This window comes from Thalassophryne amazonica, chromosome 20 (assembly GCF_902500255.1).
Source record: "Thalassophryne amazonica chromosome 20, fThaAma1.1, whole genome shotgun sequence".
NCBI lineage: Eukaryota > Metazoa > Chordata > Actinopteri > Batrachoidiformes > Batrachoididae > Thalassophryne > Thalassophryne amazonica.
The window spans coordinates 60953034-60980005 of record NC_047122.1 but is presented as its reverse complement, the minus strand read 5'-3'; the positions used below and the strand labels follow the sequence as shown (position 1 = coordinate 60980005).

The 26972-nt window shown below is 47.0% G+C and overlaps 1 protein-coding gene across 1 annotated transcript in view; it reads left to right on the top strand.

Moving 5' to 3' along the window:
* Positions 1 to 26972, top strand: part of LOC117501582 (triple functional domain protein-like) — a 218478-nt gene that overhangs the window by 119080 nt on the left and 72426 nt on the right. Inside the window, 3 exon segments of the mRNA XM_034160494.1 lie at positions 6447 to 6521; positions 15494 to 15608; positions 17078 to 17270. Of these exon segments, the coding sequence (XP_034016385.1) occupies positions 6447 to 6521; positions 15494 to 15608; positions 17078 to 17270 (383 nt within the window).

Sequence of the window (26972 nt, the reverse complement as noted above, 5' to 3'; positions counted from 1 at the left end):
GATCCGGAATTCCACCTCTCCGATGGGTGCTGGTTTCTTTTTTGTGGGTAAAAAGGATGGCGGGCTTCGTCCATGCATTGATTATAGGGGGTTGAACGAAATCACGGTTCGCAATCGATACCCGTTGCCCCTGTTGGATTCAGTGTTCACCCCCTTGCATGGAGCCAATATCTTCACCAAACTTGATCTTAGGAATGCGTATCATTTGGTTCGGATCCGGAAGGGAGACGAATGGAAGACGGCATTTAACACCCCGTTGGGCCATTTTGAGTACCTGGTCATGCCGTTCGGTCTCACTAATGCTCCCGCGACCTTCCAAGCGTTGGTAAATGATGTCCTGCGGGACTTCCTGCACCGGTTCGTCTTCGTGTATCTGGACGATATACTCATCTTTTCCCCGGATCCTGAGACTCATGTCCGGCATGTCCGTCAGGTTCTGCAGCGGTTGTTGGAGAACCGCCTGTTTGTGAAGGGCGAGAAGTGTGAATTCCACCGCACTTCTTTGTCCTTCTTGGGGTTTATCATCTCCTCTAACTCCGTCGCCCCTGATCCGGCCAAGGTTGCGGCGGTGAGAGATTGGCCCCAACCTACAAGCCGTAGGAAGCTGCAACAGTTCCTCGGTTTTGCTAATTTCTACAGGAGGTTCATTAAGGGCTATAGTCAGGTAGTTAGCCCCCTGACAGCCCTGACCTCACCAAAAGTCCCCTTCACCTGGTCGGATCGGTGCGAAGCCGCGTTCAAGGAGTTGAAACGGCGCTTCTCGTCTGCACCAGTTCTGGTGCAGCCCGATCCTAGCCGCCAGTTAGTGGTTGAAGTGGATGCCTCGGACTCAGGGATAGGAGCGGTGCTCTCCCAGAGTGGGAAGACCGATAAGGTCCTTCACCCGTGTGCCTATTTTTCTCGCAGGTTGACCCCCGCTGAACGGAACTATGACGTCGGCAATCGGGAACTCCTTGCTGTGAAAGAGGCCCTTGAAGAGTGGAGACATCTGTTGGAGGGAACAGCCGTGCCATTCACGGTTTTCACTGACCATCGGAACCTGGAGTATATCAGGACCGCCAAGCGGCTGAACCCCAGGCAAGCCCGCTGGTCACTGTTCTTTGGCCGTTTTGACTTCCGGATTACCTACCGTCCCGGGACCAAGAATCAGAGGTCGGATGCATTGTCCCGGGTGCACGAAGACGAAGTCAAAACGGAACCGTCGGATCCCCCGGATCCCATCATCCCGGAGTCCGCTATCGTGGCCGCCCTCACCTGGGACGTGGAGAAGACCGTCCGGGAGGCCCTGACCCGTGTCCCGGACCCCGGAAACGGACCAAAGAACAGACTATACGTCCCACCAGAGGCTAGGGCTGCAGTCCTGGACTTCTGTCACGGTTCGAAGCTCTCCTGTCACCCAGGGGTGCGTAGGACCGTGACAGTCGTCCGGCAACGCTTCTGGTGGGCATCCCTGGAGGCCGACGTCCGGGACTACGTCCAGGCCTGTACCACCTGCGCCAGGGGCAAGGCCAACCACAGAAAGACCTCAGGGCAGCTACAGCCACTGCCCTGTGCCTCATCGCCCCTGGTCCCACATCGGTCTGGACTTCGTCACGGGTCTCCCGCCTTCCCAGGGAAACACCGTCGTCTTCACGATAGTGGACCGTTTCTCCAAGGCGGCCCACTTCGTGGCCCTCCCGAAGCTCCCAACGGCCCAGGAGACAGCGGACCTCCTGGTCCACCACGTCGTCCGTCTGCATGGCATACCATCAGACATCGTCTCCGATCGCGGTCCCCAGTTCACCTCACATGTCTGGAGGAGCTTCTGCCGGGAACTGGGGGCCACGGTCAGCCTCTCGTCTGGGTACCACCCCCAGACCAACGGGCAGGCAGAGCGGGCGAATCAGGAACTGGAGCAGACACTTCGCTGTGTGACAGCCGCGCACCCGACGGCCTGGAGTACCCACCTGGCCTGGATCGAGTACGCCCACAACAGCCAAGTGTCATCAGCCACCGGCCTCTCCCCGTTTGAGGTGTGCTTGGGGTATCAGCCCCCCTTGTTTCCGGTGGTTGAGGGAGAGGTCGGTGTGCCCTCGGTCCAGGCCCACCTATGGAAGTGCCGTCGGGTGTGGCGTGCCGCCCGCTGTGCCTTGTTGCAGGCCCGGACGAGGGCGAAGAAACATGCAGACCGGCGGCGAGCCCCGGCCCCCAAGTATCATCCTGGGCAGGAGGTCTGGTTGTCCACCAAGGACATTCCTCTACAGGTTGACTCACCGAAACTCCAAGAACGGTACATCGGACCTTATAAGATCCTCAAGGTCATCAACCCCGCCGCAGTGAGGCTCCAGCTTCCGGCCTCACTGCGGATCCATCCAGTTTTTCATGTTTCCCGGATCAAGCCCCTTCACACCTCACCCCTCTGCACCCCGGGTCCGGCGCCGCCTCCTGCCCGGATCATCGACGGAGCACCGGCTTGGACTGTCCGCCGGCTCCTTGATGTCCGTCGGATGGGCCGGGGTTTTCAGTATCTGGTGGACTGGGAGGGGTACGGACCCGAGGAGCGCTCCTGGGTGAAGAAGGGCTTCATCCTGGACCCGGCCCTCCTGGCCGACTTCTACCGTCGCCATCCGGACAAGCCCGGTCGTGCACCAGGAGGCGCCCGTTGAGGGGGGGGTCCTGTTGTGTGGGCCGCTGAAGAGGAGGTACTGCTGGCCCACCACCACCAGAGGGCGCCCTGCCTGGAGTGCGGGCTCCAGGCACCAGAGGGCGCTGCCGCCTTATGGGAGTAGCCTGGGTGACAGCTGTCACCCATCACCAGACACAGCTGTTCCACTCAGCACAGAGGTATATCAGGAGGACGGCGTCTCCACCTCAGTGCCGAGATATCGCCTAAGACTGAGGTAATATTCTCTGCATTTACATTCTGAACAACCAGCTAAACTTGTTAAACCTTTTCAGGACTGTTGACTACTGGTAGCTTCATTGCTTGGATAAGTACTCACCTTCCTGCTGTACATTGACAAGAGGTGGAGGCGGCTTCTCCCCTCTCCGTTACTGGGTACGGTCGCATCCACACCTGTGTGTTGTTGCTCTCTCCCGCCAGCAGTACCGGATCCGACGAGCGGAGGCAGTGGCCACCTGGGAATTCGGGACTTGGCGGTTCCAGTATTTCCAGGGTTCGGTGGCAGAGGAGATCTGGGTGGTTCCGGTTCGACTGAGACGGACGTCTCCTACCTTCGAGCCTGCCCACACGACACCAGCGGATTCGACCCCAAATTGTGATTGTTGTATTTATTGTGCTCGTTTCACAATAGTAAACCTTGTTATTCACCTTCCTCCATTGTCCGTTCATTGCGCCCCCTGTTGTGGGTCCGTGTTCCTACACTTTCACAACAGGATATCTCGGCCAGCGTCATGGACCCCGAGGGGCGTCAACCGGCTGTTGAACGGCCAATGGAAGACCAAGGCGCGTCGGAGGCTTCGGGAGGGGTAATCGGTGAGTTGCAGCGGATCCTCACCGCTTTCACCTCTCGGATCGATTTAATGACCGAGCAGCACGTTCTCCTAAACCGCAGGGTGGAGGCTCTCACCGCACAAGTGGAGGCGCGCCCTTCGGGCGCCGCTGCGGCTCTCCCTCTCGAGGACCCTGCGCGTGAAAGTGACGTTCCCCTGGTCGTTCAACGGTCCCTTCCTCCGTCCCCAGAATCATACATAAGCCCTCCAGAGCCGTACGGAGGCTGTGTGGAGACGTGCGCGGATTTTCTGATGCAGTGTACACTTTCACAACACATTAAAAAAAATAGTTTATTATCCTTGACATCTGAAAAAAGTGATGAGGGAGGGTGGAATTTTTTTTTATTTTTTTTAGAAACAGAGAACAACACAGTAAAATTTTGAAGTTGGGAAATGAAACTTCCCCTTGTAATATGAGTTATCATAAGTTTATGGCACTAAGTTCAGTTCATTCTCAAGGACGAGGGAAAACTCACCTTGTAATCGTTGTACTTAACGTCCAAGCCACCTCCATTGTCCAGCATAACACATGCATACTGGCTGTAAATGTCACTCATGTTTGCCTCGGAGGGAACGCTCACCCCGTACCATGGCTTCAGCTTCTTGGCCTTATCGGCAAACATCCTCATGTGTGTGGTTGTCAGTGACAACCAGTGACAAGTTCCGGGCTCGGTAAACTTCGGCCATCTTTGGCCAAAGCATACTCGCCACCTAACGGATGTGCTGGTTCTTGCACCAGCTGTTCCGCCTCAATGAAATTCATCAAAATTAAAAAAAAATGATGCCGGCCGATTTCACTATGTGGGTGGGGATGATCTTTTTTTTTTTATGGGGCTTAAGATCCCATAGACTTGCGGCTTGCTGCACATGTTTGGGCTTGTTCTGAGAAATGAGGTCATCATCACGTGAGTGACAGAAATTAGGAGCAGGTGTGGTTCACGTTACATGTAGCTTTCAATTAGCCTATGTGTGTTGGTTTCTTTAATTTCCTAAGCATAGGTCTATTTTTGTGGTAATTGATTAACTGTCTACTTTGTAAAATCTCAAAGAACAATGTCTTTAACATTATTTTAGAACAAAGTGAGACATCAGTCAGATACAGGCCCCTGATACTAATTTGTGCCGGATACCTTGGCATGAAGAGGATGAACGTCTACTTCTTCTGTGGATGGGATGCCAGTCTGTAGCAGGTTACTTCCCCAGCCAAGATACCCATTTATGACTAAGGGGACTGAGACAAGGCAGTTGTCTTGTCTAAGGCCACAGACAAGTAGTAAGACTGGGACTCGAACACAGCAGATATTCAGTAGTAAATGGACTGCATTTATATAGCGCTTTTCCATCTGCATCAGACGCTCAAAGCACTTTACAAATAATGCCTCACATTCACCCCGATGTGAGGGTGCTGCCATACAAGGCGCTCACTACACACCGTGAGCAACTAGGGCAGGGGTGCCCAAGTTCGGCCCTCGAGCTCTACCTTCCTGACACTCTTAGTTATCTCCCTGTTCCAACACACTGAATCCAATGAAAGACTTGTTAGCAGGCTTTTAACGGGCCTTTCATTGGATTCAGGTGTGTTAGAGCAGGGAGACAACTAAGAGTGTTAGGAAGGTAGATTTCAAGGACTGAACTTGGGCACCCCTGAATTAGGGGATTAAGGACCTTGTCCAAGGGCCCTGGGATTTGAACCGATTTTGAACCTATATACATATAGGAGTCATTTGAACAGATTTTGACTGACCCAGGCTCTCCTGTCAGTCATTCCATCTCTCATCTGGCTGCTCAGCAGGAGGGTCTTTGGCACGGCCAGCTTGACATTTATGGGGTGACAGCTTATTGTTCCGGTTGTTGTCATAAGCTTTTCTTGTTATTTCTCATTCATCTTTAATTTATTCCAAATCCCATTTTATGCCTTTGTGTTTTTCTCATGAATAACCCAGTGTTAAGAAAAGGTCAAGACTTTTGTCAAGTGACTAGATATTGTTGCCAGAGGAAAAAAAAAACGTAAGACTCACCCTTAAGACAAACAATTTCACATTTGTGCGCCAAGCATTCCCTGCTGGAAATTTATACTAAGGTTTAGTCTTGACTTAATCACCTTGGTAAATAAATTATGTGATATTCACTAAAGCATGTATTTTGTGTTCCGATACTGTATTTGGAAATTAAAACAATCACCTATTTTGCTGACTGAACCACATGACCACCTTGTGATTTGAGTGAATAGAATATCGCCGGTTCTGCTTTCAGAAGTTAAAGCCGGAAGGTTTATAGTATATGGAGATGAAATATCCCACAGAACCACCTCTGGCTCACAGAGTTCCTCTGCTGGAAGGTCTTTGAGAAACTGATCATGAAATTCAAACTGAGATAGACTCATTTGGGATATCCTACTAAAATTCAGGCAAAATCAGAATTTTTTTTTTCCAAGTTATCTTGGACATAATAATCAATACTCTTCACTAAAGTGGCCGGTTTGTAGAGGATGTCGATGAGATTGAACTCATGCTCAGATTTAAACTCATCCAAGATGCCAACATTTGGGATGTCTAATGGTGTCCATAAGTGATACATTTTATTTAAGGTACTGGCTGTATATTGGACAGAGGAATCTGTATCATGTTCAATACACGGTAAAGCAAATTTTGTGGAAATGTCATAAATTTTGTTCAAGTATTACTGTCGCCCAACTTTAGTTTATTTCCCTTATCTCCTCATTGGCTTACTGTTAGTTTCCCTTGTTGTCTCCTCTGTGAATTTGTTTTCTTTACCTCAGATTGCAAATGAACTGTAACATCCCTCCGACCCCGTGTTCCCAAAATTAAACAAAAGTCATGACTGATTAACAGGGAAAGAAGAGAGTGAAAAGTTACATGGCTTTCTATTATCTTAAGAATTGTCTTTGTATGTTAAATTTCAAAATTTACCTTTTTCCTTTTCCCTCCGTTTAGGTTTCAAGAGAAATGAAGAGATGAGAGCAATGGAGGTGCTTCCCATCCTCAAAGAAAAAGTTGCTTTTTTATCAGGTACAATGACAGATGAGAATAGCGCATGATGGTGATTTATAGTAGCCATAGAATGATTTACCATTTTCTTTGATATCACCAATAGATTTAATAGCACTTCATTTGAATACAAGCTCCAAATTAATTTTAGAACATATCCTACACAAAGCACAAAAAGTCTAATATTTGAAACCAAAATGTGCTGTTGAAGTTTATGATTTACTGACTTGGTCTTATAGTTTTCTACAGTTTTGTCATGGGATCTGACAAAATCTAAAAATCTCATTCAGAAGGTCAATAGCTTTCAGTTTGTCCATGTTTTGTCTGTATTTGTTTGTATCTGTTCCAGTTAAATAAACCAAAAGACAACAAAGACAATGAGCCACAGAAATAACCAAATCTAAAATAAAATGAATCTTGGATTACTACTGTTTTTGGGTTTTGTGGGTAAAATGGTCAGTAGCAGTAAGCTTTTTGCACATATCTAATAACTTTGTTGTGAACAGCATTGCTACAACAGATGACATCTGCTGAATGAAGTGTTTGTATGTGTCACCCGCTTTTGCTACTTTTTAACTTCATAGATTTAAAATGTGCAAAACGTTATGATACATTATACTTATTGTATTTAGCAGCATGGTGTCCAGCTGGTCAGTACACTTCCTTCCAAGTTCAGCCGTGCGCATTCTTCATGGAATGTGGAGTTGAATCAGGAAGAGCCTCCATTGTAAAACCTGTGCCAAATCAACATACAGATCCATAGTGGATCTGCTGTGGCGAACCCATTTAGAAAAAAATAGTGGAGAAACTGAAAGAAGTCACTATACTTCTTGTAATTCATAGACTTTCTGTTCATAATTTAAGTCACCGTAATATTTTTGTAGAGAAATACGAGTCTCCATATGATGTGAAGTCCTTGGAATTCATCCAGCCAAGCACATGCATTAACCTCTGGATTTACAAAGTTTTTTTTTTAGCTGTGTACTACACAAGCTGCACAACATTCCTGCCTTGTTAATAAAGTACGAGCCGTGTTGGCCTTTGGGTGTTATCAAGCAGGTACTCCCTGGTGCGTTATGTGGCTGCACATTACAGTCTGCAAGCATGGCGGCCAAAAATTAAAGCATGGCAGCCCTGCTATGTTCTAACATTTTAGATAAATCCCGGCTGGTCGCAGCTACCAAGAGCTTAACAGCATGCATTAGCTGCATCGCGGTATTCCTCCAGCAGTGGATGGCACAATTTCATATTACAGATTTTTTTTTTTTTTCAGTTTCAGTCAGTGGTCAAGAGTGGAAGTTACCGTCTTCATTTCATGTATAAAAAATATGCAATTGTGTGCAGTTGCATCCTATTTTGTGTCACAAGAAAAGATTTTTGAGATACTAATAAAGCTGAGGCGCTTGGGAAGCATTTAGCACAAAGCTAAATGAGCCAGGTAGGTGACGTATGTCACAATCTGTTGTAGCTTAGTCAGCTGGAGTTGTGTGCTGTTACTATGGAAATGTGCCATTATGGCAGAAAAACACTCAACAGCTTTTGTTTATTGCCTGTTAATATGCAAAACAGCGTTTGTGTTGTGTGGGCCGCTGAAGAGGAGGTACTGCTGGCCCACCACCACCAGAGGGCGCCCTGCCTGGAGTGCGGGCTCCAGGCACCAGAGGGCGCTGCCGCCGACGAAGGCTGCCAGGGTGACAGCTGTCACCCATTACTGGACACAGCTGACTGCACTCAGGACGGAGGTATATCAGCAGGACAGCGTCTCCACCTCAGTGCCGAGATATCGCCTTGAGATTAAGGTAACCTTCTCTGCAAGCTCATATTGAAGACTCTGATAAACCTTGGTAAACCTTTTCAGGACAGCTGACTACAGAAAGCTACTTGCTTGGATAAGTACTCACCTTTCCTGCTTCATTGTAACAAGAGGTGGAGGCGGCTTCTCCCCTCTCTGTCTACTGGGTGCTGTCGCACCCATACCTGTGTGTTTGTGCTCTTTCCCGCCAGCAGTACCGGATCCGACGAGCGGAGGCAGTGGCCACCTGGGAATTCGGGACTTGGCGGTTCCAGTACTTCTGGGGTTCGGTGGCAGAGGAAATCTGGGTGGTTCCGGTTCGACTAGGACGGACGCCTCCTACCTTCGAGCCTGCCCACACGACACCAGCAGATTTCGGCTTCAAACTCCAAATTATTAATTGTTGTATTGGTTGTGCTCTTTTCACAACAGTAAAACTTGTTATTCACCTTTCTCCATTGTCCGTTCATTGCGCCCCCTGTTGTGGGTCCGTGTACCTACACTTTCACAACAGGATATCTCGGCCAGCGTCATGGATCCCGAGGGGCGTCAACCGGCTGTTGAACGGCCAATGGAAGAACAGGGCGCAGCGGCGGCTTCGGGAGGGGTAGTCGGTGAGTTGCAGCGGATCCTCACCGCTTTCACCACTCGGATCGATTTCATGACCGAGCAGCACGTTCTCCTAAACCGCAGGGTGGAGGCTCTCGCCGCACAAGTGGAAGCGCGCCCTCCGGGCGCCGCTGCGGCTCTCCCTCCCGAGGACCCTGCGTGTGAGAATGACGTTCCACTGGTCGTTCAACGGTCCCTTCCTCCGTCCCCAGAAGCATACATAAGCCCTCCAGAACCGTACGACGGCTGTGTGGAGACGTGCGCGGACTTCCTTATGCAATGTTCGCTCGTCTTCGCTCAGCGTCCCGTGATGTACGCAGCTGATGCTAGCAGGGTAGCTTATGTGATAAATCTGCTTCGCGGGGAGGCACGCGCTTGGGCTACAGCGCTCTGGGAGCAGAACTCACGGCTCCTTCAGTCATACGCCGGGTTTGTACGGGAGCTCAGAACGGTGTTCGATCATCCCAACAGAGGAGAGTCCGCTTCAACCGCATTACTGTCCATACGACAGGGACGTCGGAGCGCAGCTGCCTATGCAGTCGCCTTCCGCATCGCGGCAGCGAGATCCGGCTGGAATAGCACTGCCCTCCGCGCTGCCTTTGTAAATGGATTGTCTCTGGTCCTAAAAGAGCACCTGGTGGCTAAAGACGAACCGCGGGATTTAGATGGGCTCATTGATCTGGTCATACGGCTTGACAACCGGTTAGAAGAACGTCGCCGGGAGCGAGGCGAAGGGCGTGGCCAGGCACGGGTCGTCCCTCTCCCTTCCGGGTCCGGTCGAGTTCCGCCGTCCCCACGCTCCTCTGTTCCGGCGCTCCGTGCGCTTACGGCTCCCCCTGCTGACGAAGCTATGGACACGAGCAGGGCAACATTTAGGGCACCTGGAGCACAAAGGAGGCGGGCCCACGGAGCTTGTTATGTTTGTGGCTCGAGTGAGCATATGGCAAACGACTGCCCCGAGCGGTTAAACTCCAACGCCCGCCCCTAGAGACTGGGCCAGGGGTGGGCCAAAACATGCACGTGGGACACACCCACATTGCTACACTAGATGGCTCCCTACTCCCACCAATCACGCACAAGACACCTCCAGTAACTCTGGTGGTGTCAGGTAACCACCGGGAGGTGATCGAGTTCTTCGTGACTCAGGCCACCTCCCGTGTGGTTTTAGGGTTTCCATGGATGCTGAAGCACAATCCCCGGATTGATTGGCCGTCCGGGGTAGTGGTACAGTGGAGCGAAACCTGCCATCGGGAGTGTCTCGGTTCCTCGGTTCCTCCTGGCTCCCAAGCTAAGGAGGAGGTCCGAGTCCCGCCCAATCTGAAGGCGGTGCCAGCGGAGTACCATGACCTCGCTGACGTGTTCAGCAAGGATCTGGCCCTCACGCTACCTCCCCACCGCCCGTATGATTGTGCCATTGATTTGGTTCCAGGCAGTGAGTTTCCGTCCAGTAGGCTGTACAACCTCTCACGGCCGGAACGCGAATCCATGGAGACCTACATCCGGGACTCATTAGCTGCCGGGTTGATCTGGAATTCCACCTCACCGATGGGCGCAGGTTTCTTTTTTGTGGGTAAAAAGGATGGCGGGCTTCGTCCATGCATTGATTATAGGGGGTTGAACGAGATCACGGTTCGCAATCGATACCCGTTGCCCTTGTTAGATTCGGTGTTCACCCCCCTGCATGGAGCCAAGATGTTCACCAAGCTGGATCTTAGGAATGCGTATCATTTGGTTCGGATTCGGAAGGGAGACGAATGGAAGACGGCATTCAACACCCCCTTAGGTCATTTTGAGTACCTGGTCATGCCGTTCGGTCTCACTAATGCTCCCGCGACCTTCCAAGCGTTGGTAAACGATGTCTTGCGGGACTTCCTGCACCGGTTTGTCTTCGTATATCTAGACGATATACTCATCTTTTCCCCGGATCCTGAGACTCATGTCCGGCATGTCCGTCAGGTCCTGCAGCGGTTGTTGGAGAACCGTCTGTTTGTGAAGGGCGAGAAATGTGAGTTCCACCGCACTTCTTTGTCCTTCCTGGGGTTTATCATCTCCTCTAACTCCGTCGCCCCGGATCCGGCCAAGGTTGCGGCGGTGAGAGATTGGCCCCAACCCACTAGCCGTAGGAAGCTGCAACAGTTCCTCGGCTTTGCGAATTTTTACAGGAGGTTCATTAAGGGCTACAGTCAGGTAGTTAGCCCCCTGACAGCCCTGACCTCTCCAAAAGTTCCCTTCACCTGGTCGGACCGGTGCGAGGCCGCGTTCAAGGAGTTGAAACGGCGCTTCTCGTCTGCACCAGTTCTGGTGCAGCCCGATCCTAGCCGCCAGTTAGTGGTTGAAGTGGATGCCTCGGACTCAGGGATAGGAGCGGTGCTCTCCCAGAGCGGGAAGACCGATAAGGTCCTTCACCCGTGTGCCTATTTTTCTCGCAGGTTGACCCCCGCTGAACGGAACTATGACGTCGGCAATCGGGAACTCCTTGCTGTGAAAGAGGCCCTCGAAGAGTGGAGACATCTGTTGGAGGGAACAGCCGTGCCATTCACGGTTTTCACTGACCATCGGAACCTGGAGTACATCAGGACCGCTAAGCGTCTGAACCCCAGGCAAGCCCGCTGGTCATTGTTCTTTGGCCGTTTTGACTTCCGGATTACCTACCGCCCCGGGACCAAGAACCAGCGATCGGATGCATTGTCCCGGGTGCACGAAGAGGAGGTCAGAACGGAACCGTCGGATCCCCCGGATCCCATCATCCCGGAGTCCGCTATCGTGGCCGCCCTCACCTGGGACGTGGAGAAGACCGTCCGGGAGGCCCTGACCCGTGTCCCGGACCCCGGAAACGGACCAAAGAACAAACTATACGTCCCACCAGAGGCCAGGGCCGCAGTCCTAGACTTCTGTCACGGTTCTAAGCTCTCCTGTCACCCAGGGGTGCGAAGGACCGTGGCAGTCGTCCGGCAACGCTTCGGGTGGGCATCCCTGGAGACCGACGTCCGGGACTACGTCCAGGCTTGTACCACCTGCGCCAGGGGCAAGGCCAATCACCAGAAGACCTCAGGGCAGCTACAGCCACTGCCCGTGCCTCATCGCCCCTGGTCCCACATCGGCCTGGACTTCGTCACGGGTCTCCCGCCGTCCCAGGGAAACACCGTCGTCTTCACGATAGTGGACCGTTTCTCCAAGGCGGCCCACTTCGTGGCCCTCCCGAAGCTCCCTACGGCCCAGGAGACAGCGGACCTCCTGGTCCACCACGTCGTCCGTCTGCATGGCATACCATCAGACATCGTCTCCGATCGCGGTCCCCAGTTCACCTCACATGTCTGGAGGAGCTTCTGCCGGGAACTGGGGGCCTCGGTCAGCCTTTCGTCCGGGTACCACCCCCAGACCAACGGGCAAGCAGAGCGGGCCAACCAAGAATTGGAGCAGACACTACGCTGTGTGACAGCCGCGCACCCGACGGCCTGGAGTACCCACCTGGCCTGGATCGAGTACGCCCACAACAGCCAAGTGTCATCAGCCACCGGCCTCTCCCCGTTTGAGGTGTGCTTGGGGTATCAGCCCCCCTTGTTTCCGGTGGTCGAGGGAGAGGTCGGTGTGCCCTCGGTCCAGGCCCACCTACGGAAGTGCCGTCGGGTGTGGCGTGCTGCCCGCTCTGCTTTGTTGAAGGCCCGGACGAGGGCGAAGAAACATGCAGACCGGCGGCGGGCCCCGGCCCCCACGTATCGTCCTGGGCAGGAAGTGTGGTTGTCCACCAAGGACATTCCCCTTCAAGTGGACTCCCCCAAGCTCCAAGAACGATACATCGGTCCCTTCAAGGTCCTCAAAGTCATCAATCCCGCCGCAGTGAGGCTTCAGCTTCCGGCCTCACTGCGGATTCACCCAGTGTTTCACGTCTCCCGGATAAAAGCCCATCACACCTCACCCCTCTGCACCCCGGGTCCAGCACCACCTCCTGCCCGGATCATCGACGGGGAACCGGCTTGGACCGTGCGCCGGCTCCTCGATGTCCGTCGAATGGGCCGGGGTTTTCAGTACCTGGTGGACTGGGAGGGGTACGGCCCCGAGGAGCGCTCCTGGGTGAAGAAGGGCTTCATCCTGGACCCGGCCCTCCTGGCCGACTTCTACCGACGCCATCCGGACAAGCCCGGTCGTGCGCCAGGAGGCGCCCGTTGAGGGGGGGGTCCTGTTGTGTGGGCCGCTGAAGAGGAGGTACTGCTGGCCCACCACCACCAGAGGGCGCCCTGCCTGGAGTGCGGGCTCCAGGCACCAGAGGGCGCTGCCGCCGACGAAGGCTGCCAGGGTGACAGCTGTCACCCATTACTGGACACAGCTGACTGCACTCAGGACGGAGGTATATCAGCAGGACAGCGTCTCCACCTCAGTGCCGAGATATCGCCTTGAGATTAAGGTAACCTTCTCTGCAAGCTCATATTGAAGACTCTGATAAACCTTGGTAAACCTTTTCAGGACAGCTGACTACAGAAAGCTACTTGCTTGGATAAGTACTCACCTTTCCTGCTTCATTGTAACAAGAGGTGGAGGCGGCTTCTCCCCTCTCTGTCTACTGGGTGCTGTCGCACCCATACCTGTGTGTTTGTGCTCTTTCCCGCCAGCAGTACCGGATCCGACGAGCGGAGGCAGTGGCCACCTGGGAATTCGGGACTTGGCGGTTCCAGTACTTCTGGGGTTCGGTGGCAGAGGAAATCTGGGTGGTTCCGGTTCGACTAGGACGGACGCCTCCTACCTTCGAGCCTGCCCACACGACACCAGCAGATTTCGGCTTCAAACTCCAAATTATTAATTGTTGTATTGGTTGTGCTCTTTTCACAACAGTAAAACTTGTTATTCACCTTTCTCCATTGTCCGTTCATTGCGCCCCCTGTTGTGGGTCCGTGTACCTACACTTTCACAACAGTTTGTGTTTTATCAATCTTTGAACGATTCCACCTGCCTAACTAAAATACCCTCTGTACCCCCATAATGTGACTATAGAAGCAGATTTTTGTCCCTGCAACATGATTAATTACACAAACACAGTGACAAACACACAGAGAGCAGTGCCAGCGAGGACTCACAGGAGGCCAAGCTAAAGACACAGACTGCCAAGAATGTTCAACCCGGATTATTTGTGCAGCACACAGTAGAGTTGCATAGCTATTGCATGTGTACTGTCACATTTCCGTGCACATGCAAATACCTTTGGGTAAACCTTCACATAGATCTCAGCAGCTCCCGGTGGAATAACACAGTGAAATGTGTGTTAATTAGTGTGCATTGGCAGCTATTGTGCACACACTCCATTTTGGTCTCCTTGTGTTTGCACTAAAGGTCATACGCAAAAAAACAAAAAAATACACTGATGAGGATGATGACGCAAACACATACTCATAAACTGAGAGGGGAGAGCGGCAGCGTTGCCATGGAGATGACTTACTGTCAGCTACCCCTCACTGTAGTAGTCGCTGGAGGAGTAATTGGCTTTGGTCGAGGAGGGAACCCCAGCAAAAAGGAGGGTGAATGAGTTAAGCATGTTATCTCAAATCTAGGCCGTTAATAAATCAGCCGTGTTCTTGCTCTTTTGTGTTTGCCTGTTTGCCACGTGAGCATTTGATTTTTACAGGCGCCCGGGCAACTCGAATGAACTCACTCATTTATGTAGTCAGCCCAACTTTACAAGTTCCCATGTGAGCTGGACCGCTCTCTGCGTTTATAGGCCGTCTGGAACAGACTCACTAAATTTGACTAATATTGTAATAAACATACAGAATTAAGGCATTCTCATAATTAAAGCTGGACTGCAAACTAACGGTAATGTTCACTATAGATTAATCTGTTGATTAATCTTCTCAATTAATTCATTCATTATTTGTTCCTTAAAATGACAGAAAATGGTAAAAATAAAATGTCGATCTGTGTTTTCCAAAGCCCAAGGTGACACCCTCAAATATCTTGTTTTGTCCACAACTAAGAGATATTCAATTCGCTGACAGAGAGCCATAAAGAAATATGTAAAAAAAAAATCCACATTTTAGAAGCCTTAATTAGAAAATTTGGCTATTTAAAAGACAACGACTCAAAACAGTTAAGCTTATCAAGATTGCTGGCAATTAATTTAACAGTCAATTAACAATTGATTAACCACTGCAACCTCAGATTAACTATAATAATTGCTGAAAAATTTCAGAGTTACTCTTTAAAGTGAAGAGAATTGGAAAAAGTATCTCCCACCAGCAGGGAAGCCCCCACAAGCGTCTATACAGTCACCATATTTCCTGTAGTATTTTCTGCAGGGTTTTTCTTTTTTAGTTTGGAGGTCCTGCGACATGTACACTGGTGAGACTTGTGTGCTGAAAAACCAGGCGTTCATTACTAATAACAATTTATATATATATATATATATATATATATATATATATATATAGTAGTACTACTACTACTACTAACAAAGTGCTCAAGACCCTGTGTCACTTCATGTATGTCAGAAATATATGTGTCCAAAATTTGGTGACATTCTGAGGTCACAATTGTCTCTTAGTATATAGATATATTTGGATGTGGTGTTAATCAATCTTTATTCCTTCTTTCTGTGTTGCGTCAGGTGGTAGAGACAAGCGCGGCGGCCCAGTCTTAACATTTCCCTCACGCAGTAACCATGACAGAATACGACAGGACGACCTGAGGAGACTGATCGCCTACCTCGCCGGCATCCCCAGGTTACACATCCCCGAGATTTGTTTTGCTTTGCTGTGTACATGTACGTGTTATGAGTGATTTTTGACGAAGCAGCACTAAATGCCCAGAAGCAAGGGGATGAGGCTCTGCAGGCAAACACGTGAGCACAAGAGAATCCCCTCAGGGAGAGAACTGAAGAGGAGAGAGAGAGAAAGAGACAAATAATTCACGAGCATTTAGGTACCGCTGTTTATTTACTGCCAGAAGTCAGCTGAAGAGATGCGGGAGAGATAGAGAGAGAGAGAAAGTGGAGAGCCTGAGCAAATGAGGGGAGGAGAGATCATCAGAGAGAAAGCAGCAGAGTGGGAGCATCAAGGAGGGATTAAAACTGACAGGGATGGAAAGCGCATGTGTGAGGGGGCGCGTGTGTGTGCGCGATAGCAAAACAGTGTCGCATTAACTGAGGCAGTGCAGCAGCAGCAGTAACGGCGGTCGAGTCGTTCCTCACCTCCCAGGTAAACCATCCCTCCTCTCCACATCTCTATTCACTCATCTCTCTCTCTTGCTGTCTCCACTGGCACTCGTCTCCTCCCTCCATCTGTCTTAATCCATCCCTCCTCTGCTTCTGCTCTCATCGTCGTCTTATTTTCCAGCCTATCACCTCCTCACAGCAGATCACCTCACACTTGTTTAATGACAAATTCAGTGTAAAGCAAACAGTCTTTGTTGAATTTATGTGCATTAGGTTGTCATAATCAGGCGTATTTTCATGTTGCGCTTTGGTCGTTTGTGTAAAATCTTGTCATCGTGTGGTTTCTGGAGACTTAATTGGCATCTGTTTTGGAAGAGGACCACCTGACAGGTGTTGAGAGATGCCAGATCGATATTCAAGTAGAAGCTTTGATAGTCCGATAACGGTGATATTTTGTAGAAGGTGTAAGGAGATAAACAGAAAAGAAATCAAAATTTGCAGAACAAAAATGCAAAGTGAAGGAGCGAGTGGAAAAAGAAAAAAAAAAAAAAAAAAAAAAAAAAAAAAATATATATATATATATATATATATATATATATATATATATATATATATTTGGTTTCTTCGTGTAGGCACAAGAAATGTATGTAGATGTATGCAGTGATGATGTCGTCCAGCACAGACTACCGCTGGGAGAAGAGGTTGCTGATGCACAAATGTGCTGATTTGTATTTTTTTTTTTTATGCACACATTTGTCACAGGTCTCTGTGTGTGAGTGGCTGTGTGGGTGGCTGTGTGCTCGCTGCGTAGGCTTCCTACCATTTTGACAATGCGTCATTTCACAGTTTGTTTTGATTTTCCTCCCCGTTTCCTCTCCATCACTTTCTATTTCTCCTCTTTTCTGCCTTGCTGTTAATCCCCCTCTCATCCTTTTCCCACGCCTGTCATCTGTTTCTTCTGGATTACGTTCTCTCCAATCTCTCTGTCCGACTTTTTTTCCCGCACCCCCACTCCGCGCCGTGCTCCCTCCACCTCAGCGAGGAGGTGTGCAAACATGGCTTCACGGTCATTGTGGACATGCGCGGCTCCAAGTGGGACAGCATCAAGCCTCTGCTGAAGATCCTGCAGGAGTCCTTTCCGTCCTGCATCCACATCGCCCTCATCATCAAACCGGACAACTTCTGGCAGAAACAGAGGACCAACTTTGGCAGCTCCAAGTTTGAATTTGAGGTGAGCAAAGAAAGCTGCTTCTCTATTTTGGCAGACAAATTGCATACTGTCCCATGTTATAAAAACAAAAAACAGCCAAATAAGATTTTTTGAACATCATTGCAGGTCTCTGTGTGTCCACTTCAGCTGCATTCATCTCAACATAATTTTTACTTGTTCAATAGGAAAGCAATGAATTATTTTGCATATATTTGTTTAAAATGGTCAAAATACTGTTGCATAGTATGCAACAATCTATTGTTGAAACAGTGCAGAACTGGCTTGTTAAAATTTGAACAAAAGGAGAACGGTGAATTCTTGCCACAAAGCCTTTTCTGACAAAAATATTGGAACAGTGGTGATTTCTAGGCAAAAATTCCAAGGTTTTTTATCATTATCATGTTGTTACCTCTAGCATTTTTTTATTATTTATTTTTTGGCATATTAACCATTAAATGCTCCAGTAATAGCAGCAAAATAGTATTAGTGTAAAACAAAAAACTAAAAACATGTAAGGTAAATAAAAAAGTTCTCTTATGACGGATCACCCATTTGAGTTTGCTGTTCCCCCAAGTATTTGTTGAAACTAGATAATCGACAGGTGACTGTGGCTGTATGTTAAAGTTTGTCAACTCTGGGGGGCCCCCAAGTGGTCTGGAGTCCCAAGCAGTTGGCTGTCTTGGCACTCAGCACCTCTGTATTGGAATATTGCAGGCATTGCCATGTTGTTAAAATGACACTTTCAAAAACGTGGGCACACTGTTACTCAAAGCCTCAGTCAGCATTACTCTTCTATACAACAAAAGCTATTATGACCATTGATGAGCTGCATAAACCAGTAAAAAAGAAAAAAAATCTGTACATAAACGTGTTTATCTTAAAACAATAAAGTAAATACAAAAAAACAAGGCTCTCTCACAGCCGTGACCCTTTCTTTGAGTAGTTAATCATGCAGGTTGCACGCTAATTCCAATTTTCAGCTGATTTTCCTAACAGGCAGATCGTATTTGTCCCCTGTGCAAAGTAACCCGTTAGACGTTTCTCACAGTTCAGTCCTGCTGCTGCGTCCTCGATACACAGTGAGAGAGAGAGAAAGCAGTTCTCCAAATTCAACATCTGAAAAATAAATTCCAAGTTGGATGCCGTTTCAATAATTAAGCTTTATCTGCTGTCAAGATCTCTTCCAAATGGACTTCTGCTCAAGCCGTAGCTATAAAATCATCATGAATCTCTCTCGTGTGTGTGCATGTGTGTGTGTGTGTGTGTGTGTGCATGTGCATGTGACAGTTTAATTATGTTTATGCAGACGTATGCCATAATTGCCATAGGAGGACCCCCACCCCCCCAAAAAAGCTAACAAATAATCAAAACAGTCGTCATCCGTTGATACAGGTTCATGGCCATGAAAATGAAAAATCTCAGTTAATCTCAGTTGTGTAATTACACATAGTTAGGTGGATGTTGTATCCTAAATTGGTACTATGTGTACTTTGTGGCAAACCACAAAACAAAATGATACTCTGTGAGGTTGCATATACGTATGTACTCACACATCTTCTCAGTGAAGTTCAGTATTTATCTAGAGTATGTGCGGTGTTATCAAGCACGTTTTATCGTGAGCTCCTTTCCTGATTTGGTATAGTCAGTATCACCAAACTGGTTATGATTAAGTGGTTAGCTTTGATGGTCTTAAATGCTGCTTATTCAGCAGAAGAAGAAGTTGCAGTTTCTTGACTGGCCGCTTGATGCTGGTTCCCGAAATGAGCACATTCCCACAGAATAATTAGATAATTAGGGGGAGTGGTCACATTGAGTGACAGCTTGCTGAGCCAAGCTGCGACTCTCAGTGTGATTCCAGTCATAGGCCGCTAACTGTGGCTGCTAGCCATTGTGAAGGGCTGTGTCTGCATTTTGAACATTTTATTACAAATATCTGTAATAATGTGGCTTCTTCTTTGGTAAAATGTCTGAGCGGCTCATCTAAGATGTCTGTGCTGTAGTGTTTAAATACTCATCTTATTTAATGCTGAATTCTAATGAAGTTAGTTTAGCAGCTATCGTTAGCCTGGTCCGTTGGGTCCTGTTAATGATTACTGAGAAAATAAGCAGGTCATAATTTTGAATGCTGACACCAAAGTAAATCATTATGAGAACTACAGCACAGTTCCCAAAAATCTGATTTAATAAACATCTGAAGCAAGGTTGGCCTGTTAGCTTTGCTTCGGTCCAGACTCAAAGAGGAGCATGTGTTTGGACTTCAGTCTTCCTGCCCAGGTCATGCAGGATCTCGTCCACGCTCCACCTCTTTATCCAAATGTAGATCGGCCATAATGTAGGCAGAGTAGGCGCTACAAACATGACGATGCCCAGAGCAGCAATTCTTGGCTCTTCGGGGTCTCTGTAGAAAACGTGTGGGTGATGTCATGGAGGGTTTGTCCAGTACATAACCCTGCTCATGCAGCCTGTTATAAAAACAGCCTCTTGCTCTGCCGCAGACATCAGGCTCAGCACACCTCTGGAACCAACCACAGAAAGAATCTCTCAAAAATGAAAAGGGTTGAAGACAAAGTGTCCGTGTCCTCTGCAGTTTGAGCTTGCTGAACTGAGCTCCATACTCGTAGTGCACGTGCACCAGACAGTGTCAAGGCCCTCATGTCATGTTCACCTTGGAGGAGATCAGGCATGCCTTAGGGGAGGTGCATAAGGGCATATCGCCAGCTCTGGATGGTATTCTCCCGGAGTTTTACCTTGCTTTTTGGCCCTTATTTGGTACCTTACATTATGATATGATTCAGTACTCAATACAGGAGGGCTCATTTGCTCGAGATGTGAACATCGCACTGATCTCCCTGCTTTTGAAAAAGGGCAAGGATCCAGTGGAATGTGCTAGCTATCGACCTCTCTCACTGCTTAATGCAGACATAATTTATGCTAAAGTGCTCGCCCATTGCCTTCAGGGCTACATGAAGAAGCTGGTGCATTGTGACCAGACAGGTTTTATAAAAAGTAGACTAGCTTCTGACAATATAAGGAGGCTTCTGCATATTTTGGAGGGAGCGCGCAACCTGGCCTCTCCTGTGGCGGTTCTATCGCTAGACGCAATGAAGGCTTTTGATAGACTGGAATGGCCTTTCTTGTGGTCGATGCTGGAAGCTATGGGTTTTGGTTCTTTTTATCAACATGGTTAAGGTGTTATATTCAAACCCTACTGCGATGGTTGTCACCGGGAAGACCTACTCTGCTCTTTTTGAGATTGCTAGGGGGTCCAGGCAGGGCTGCCCCTTAAGCCTTCTGCTGTTTGCGCTTTCACTCAAGCCACTAGCCCATACAATTCGATCATCTCCTCTTTTGTCTCCAATCTCAATCAGTGGAACATATCACATTTCATTGTATGCTGATGGTCTGTTATTGTATGTGGATAATGCGACCCAGTCTATCCCTCGAATACTTGGCCGAAGTCCGCCGTTTTGCACCTGAACAATGCCATAGCTTGTGCACCTGTCCCTGCGAACATCCCAGTGGTCAAACATTTCACTTATTTGGGCGTCGAGATCTTTTCATCAGTTAGCATTACTGCCAGATATAATTTTGAGAACACCCTCAATACAGTTACTTCAGATTTAAACAGATGGGCTTCACTTCCCAATTCTCTACGCAGCTGAGTCTCTATAATTAAAATGAATATTCTCCCAAGAGTTAATTTTGTAAGCTCGATGCTTCCTCTTCCGCCACCAACTCAGTACTGGAACAAACTTGAGAGCGCAGTGACTAAATCCGTCTGGCAGGATGAACGCCCTTGTATAAAGCTCACTACAATGCAACGCAATAAACTGGCAGGTTGACTATCTCTGCCGAACTTTAAGTTTTATTACTGGGCCTTTACTCTCAGACCATTATCAACTTGATTTGAGACTAACGCTCCAGTGTCCTGGCGTGCCATGGAGGAGAGTTTTGTACGTCCATATACCCTTCAAAACTTCCTGAACTCCAGTGTCCCTTTAGCACAATGCAGAGAAGCATTCGGCCCAATAATTTGCCAGATGATTGCAGTTTGGGGGGCTATAGAGAAGATGAGTGGGTTTCCTTCTGAGTGGCATCCTTGTTCACCTATATTTAATAACCCCAAACTGCTGATAGGCCGACGTCCCATACAATATCCCCTCTGGGAGGAGAGGGGAGTTAGTACGTTGGGAGATATATTTTGTGTTGAAGCTTTGCACTCTTTTCAGGACTTCTGTACCCAGTTTGATATCCCATGTCTTCCTTTTTTTTTTCTATCTGCAGCTGAGATCTGTTTTGAGGGCTTGCAAGATTCCATCTCCTCTCATGCCACATCCATTAGATTAGATCTTACGCAGTGCCAGAAGCGCAAAAGGCCTAGTTTCCAAAATATATTGGTTTATTTCTGAACATGCATATAGACCCTTGGTATTGAAGGCTTCATGGAGGGCTGATATTCTAAATCTTAGCACAGATTATAATTGGAGGAAAGTCTGGTCTAGCATATTGTTGGCCTCTAGAAACCCAAATCACCAGCAGATCCACTTTAATTTTTCTCCACAGAACTTATATGACACCAAGAAAGCTCATTTCTGACCCCCACTGTAAACTATGTTCTCTGAATGCTATTGGAACCTTCTATCAGATGATTTGGTGTCTGTGTTCTGGACGATGGTTGCCTCCAATCTTTGGAAATTGTTTGGGCTTAATGTTCCTTTATCACCTGTCATATTCATTTTCAATGATCTGTATTCCCTTGTTGTCACTGTCTGATCGCCGTGCCCTGCTGGCTGGTTTCACAGCAGCCAAGAAACTGGTCATCACAAGGTGGAAGCCACCGCATGCTCTTTCACGTCGGGCTTGGCTTCTTACGTATTTGGACATTGTATACATGGAACTGTGTACAGCCCGAGTGCATGGAGCACAAGAGACTACTATTGAAGTGTGGAACTCACTCTTTGTGAAACTGAAGAATTTATTAGAGTGAAGGTCACTGAAGCTGCTTTGTGTTGTGTGTCAAGGTCCCTGAGGTAGGTGGGTGAGTGGGAGGAAGGGAGGGAGGGGTTATTTATTAATTTATTTATTCATGATTTCAGATTTAGTTTGAGTTGCTGATTATTTTAATTGAATTTATTGGGTTATGTTTATTTCATCTTGCTGATTACTCTTACTTTTTGTTAATGTATCTAATTTCAGTTTTGTCATGTTTTCACTTTTCTTTCTCCTTTTTGGAAAAAAAAAAATTTGAATAATAAAAAAATTGATCACAAAAACTTTCCCTGATACTGTACATATTGCAATTCATTAAAACAATCAAGTATTTTATTTTAAAATATGTAAACTATTGGACACCTTCATTCAGGACCGCAGGCAAAAGTTCCTTGTTTTCATTGCTCATTAAGTTTTTTTTTTAAATGGCAAGCAAAGTAATTATTATTATTGTTATTACTTTAGCTGATCCAAAAAATGATCCTGAGCCTGCGGGGAGGGAGGAGGACGGGTGTGGCATCACGATGGTGACTCTACATTGAGACGTCAGCCAGCCGTTGGCATTGGACAGTGGAATAATTCCAAAGGCTTTGGCAAAAGCCAAGTAAAATTCTGGTCATGAATGAATAGCGGGTTGTGAAAATGAGTCTGTCTCCTACAGTTTGTTAACATTGTAACTCAAAAACAATACATGCGGTCATCTTGTAAGACTCTAAATTTAAAAAGGCATAAAAGTCTGGGTGAGTGTGTCACATGCAAATGTGAACCATGTGTGCATGCCTGTGCACCTCACTGTGCCTCTCTGCCTGTAAAATATATATGTAATACCACGCAGTACACAGTATGGTGTAATACAGGAACACCGGCTCATCATAGAAGCTTTGAACATGCTGGAACTGCTTTTATGCAGCTTCCTTTCAGTAACACAATCCCATTGCAGGTACTGCAGACATATTGCAGTATGTTGTAACATGGATTTGTAATAATCGCTTGACTTTTACAGAAAAGTGACTCGCACCCTTTTCAAACACTATTCTGCAGAGACACATTGGCAATTAATTGACAGAATTGGGTCGTGTTTTTTTTGACGACAGTCGTAGCAACATGTCTGCAATAATAAACTGAACTTCAGTTAGCTCTAATTCTAGCATGACTTTTACAAGTGCAGAAATAGAGCGAAATAAAGTGTCTTCATTTTGAGGAGAAGCCAAACAATCTATTTGTGTGTTTCAAGGGAAGAGTTGTCGAACGTGGGGAAAAGTCACCCATTTATTGTTCTTACCCCTGTAATTTGCTGTCAGATGAGTTGCGCTAATGAACACTGTCGAGTCCCAAGCTGCTCATTCTCACCCGATTTCATTATTTTCCTTTCTCTGCTGCTTTCACTGCATATATTCTCAGTCAAAGTGTCTACCAGAGGGATGTTTTTCTAACTGAAATTCATCACACTGACTAAAAATGGCACAGAACAGGTCACGTTGATGGTGTTTGTGATGGTGTCAGTCAGACACAGTTTACAGCTAATTTAGTGATCTGTTCAGGAGAACGTTGTTTTATTTATGTAAAACTGTGAATTGGTACCAGAATGAGCACTAATCTGTTCCTGTAAAATACAGAGCATAGGTTAATCAGTCTTGGTAGGGGAGGTGATGGTCTAGTGGTTAAGTGGTGGCTTTGAGACCAGAGTATCCTCTCTTCAAATCCCCAACCAGACGGGAAAATCAGTAAGGGCCCTTGGGTAATGTCCTTAATCTCTTGAAGTTTTGAAATTGGCACCTGTGACGATAATTTCGATTGAACATACAGCTACGGTTAAACCTCCAACTGTAGCTTTGCACAGTGAATGACAGCGTGTGAAAATTGCTCTCACACTCAAACATACAATACCACTGTGGAGTGATGGACCCATATTGATCATTGATTAGAACAGAAGCCAAATGCCACAGGGCATGCTACAACTATCCACTAACCTCCCAGCCTTTTCTCACTGGCATTGATTGGGCACATGTTGTCCTGATTGCGTGTGTAACTTGCACCCTGTTCACTTTGTGTACGTACGTATGTGTGTGTGTGTGTGAAAGTGAGGCTCAAATGACTAAATTAACTACATTTCCTAGACTTTTATTGAATGGTCTCTCTCTGCATTCAGATTTAATACCACTATTCAGCTGTGAGCACACACAGTCAGGTCCATAAGTATTTGGACAGTGACATAATTATTATTATTTATTTATATATTTTTTTTTATAATTCTGTATGAACCCCGACAGTGGCATTGACATGAAATGATCAAGATGAGCTTGTCGTGTAGATCTTCAGCTTTAAATTAAGGGAATTAACAAAAATACATATCCAAAACATATATACATGCCGGGATATACAAACATATCCCGGCATGCCTTAATCCAGCCACTACACCGTGCTATTGATGTGGGCGCCACTACTGAGGTATTACCTAGATTTACAGAATTTGATAGTATCTCACTAGGCATGCTGACAAAACTCATAATGTCAACAAAAAGCACAACCTGTTTATTTGATCTTATACCAACAAAACTGTTTAAGGACCTGTGGCCCACTCTTGGGCTGATTGTGCTGGAAATTATTAATCTTTCTTTAACTTCTGGATCTGTTCCTAAACGTTTCAAATCTGCAGTGATTAAACCATTACTTAAGAAACCTAATCTTGACCCTAGTGTATTGAAAAACTGTCGGCCGATATCAAATCTATCATTTTTATCTAAAATTCTGAAAAAAGTGGTGTCACGGCAGCTCGTAGACTGTCTTACTGAGAATAATCTCTTTGAGCCACTGCAGTCTGCTTTTAGAAAATATCATTCCACAAAAACGGCTCTCACTAAAGTGGTGAATGATCTTCTGCTTCCAATGGATTCAGACACCACTACGGTTCTGTTTCTGTTAGATCTCAGTGCTTCATTTGATACAGTGGATCATCATATTCTACTTGATAGGCTGGAAAATCATTTTGGGATTACTGGGAGTGCCCTTGCATGGCTGACGTCATACTTGACCAGTCATTCTCACTGTGTTTTGTACAGTAACACTACCTCTAACCTTAGTGACATGAAATTTGTGGTTCCACAGGGGTCTGTCTTAGGCCTCTGCTTTTCTCCCTTTATATAGCACCCCTTGGGCACATATTGCAGCGTTTTGGGATTACCTTTCACTGCTGTGCAGATGATACTCAGTTATACATGCTGATAACTGCTGGTAATCTCGTTCACATAAAATCCTTAGAAGATTGCCTTGCAGCAGTGAGAAGTTGGATGTCAAGAAACTTCCTACTTTTAAACTCTGATAAGACTGAAATGATGGTTCTTGGTCCAGTGAGACATCGGCATCAATTTGACCAGTTAACACTCAGCCTTGGCTCGTGTGTCATACATCACACTGACAAAGTGAGGAACCTTGGGGTAATTTTTGATCCTTCATTGTCCTTTGGCCTCCACATTAGAAATATTACTAGGACTGCTTTCTTCCACCTGCGAAATATAGCGAAGATTCGTCCTATCCTGTCTATGGCTGATGCTGAGACCCTGATCCATGTCTCTTCTAGATTGGACTACTGCAATGTTCTATTTTCTGGTTTACCACAGTCTAGCATTAGGGGTCTCCAATTGGTTCAAAATACTGCAGCCAGACTTTTGACACGAAGCAGAAAGTTCGACCACATTATACCCATTTTGGCGTCCCTTCACTGGCTTCCTGTCCCAGTGAGATCAGATTTTAAGGTTCTGCTACTAACCTATAGAATTATTCATGGACTGGCACCTCCCTACCTAGCTGACTTAATTAAACCTTACGTATGTTCTCAGGGTGCAGGACTACTTTGTGTCCCTAAGGTGAATAAGAAGTCTGCGGGTCACAGAACTTTCTCTTATTGTGCCCCTGTTCTGTGGAATGATCTCCCTGCGTCAATAAAACAGTCAGATTCTGTGGAGACTTTCAAGTCCAGACTTAAGACACACTTATTTTCCCTGTCATATGGCTAGCATACTGGTACAGTTTTGTTTGATATTGTTACGAAAAGTGCCTCATTTTCGTCATGGCAGCACAAATTCATTCTAATACATTCCGTGATGGCTGCACAAAATTAAAAGTGAAGTGGGGGGTCGGGGTGGTTATGGTTAGGGTTTGGAGAAGGAGTAGGGTTAGGTTAAAAAAAAAAAAACGTCACTAAAATTTGAATAATTTTGTGATGGGAGCACAAAAAAAAAAACGAGACTGGACTGGGTCTTCCAGTTTGAGAGCATAATTATTAAATTCACGTCTTCTCTACAACAGCAAACACTTTTTTTAATGATGCATTCCGCCAAGGACTGACAGTACCTCATTCAGTATACAGTTTGTCACGTGTGTAGATGGTGCCACCTTGTGGCATTCGATGATAATGCAGTATTTTTGTAATATATGGCACTTTGGAATAGGATCTCCCAAACTAGTTACAAAAACAACATGCAACTTATAGTCCTTAAGATACAGGGTAATAAGACAAATAAGTAATAGGACAAATTAAATATATGGATTATTTTTAACACAAATAATTATTTTTACAGTTACTCAGCTCCAAGGTGGAGGGGAACAGCAAAAGATTTTCTTCAAAAGAAGCTGTGAAGCTGTGAAATTTCAGCTCCATTGTTGGCAGCATGCACGTGGTAGACTCTAGCCTACCTTTGATCTGTTTTCTTGTGTTATAAACATTCTGTGTTCTAT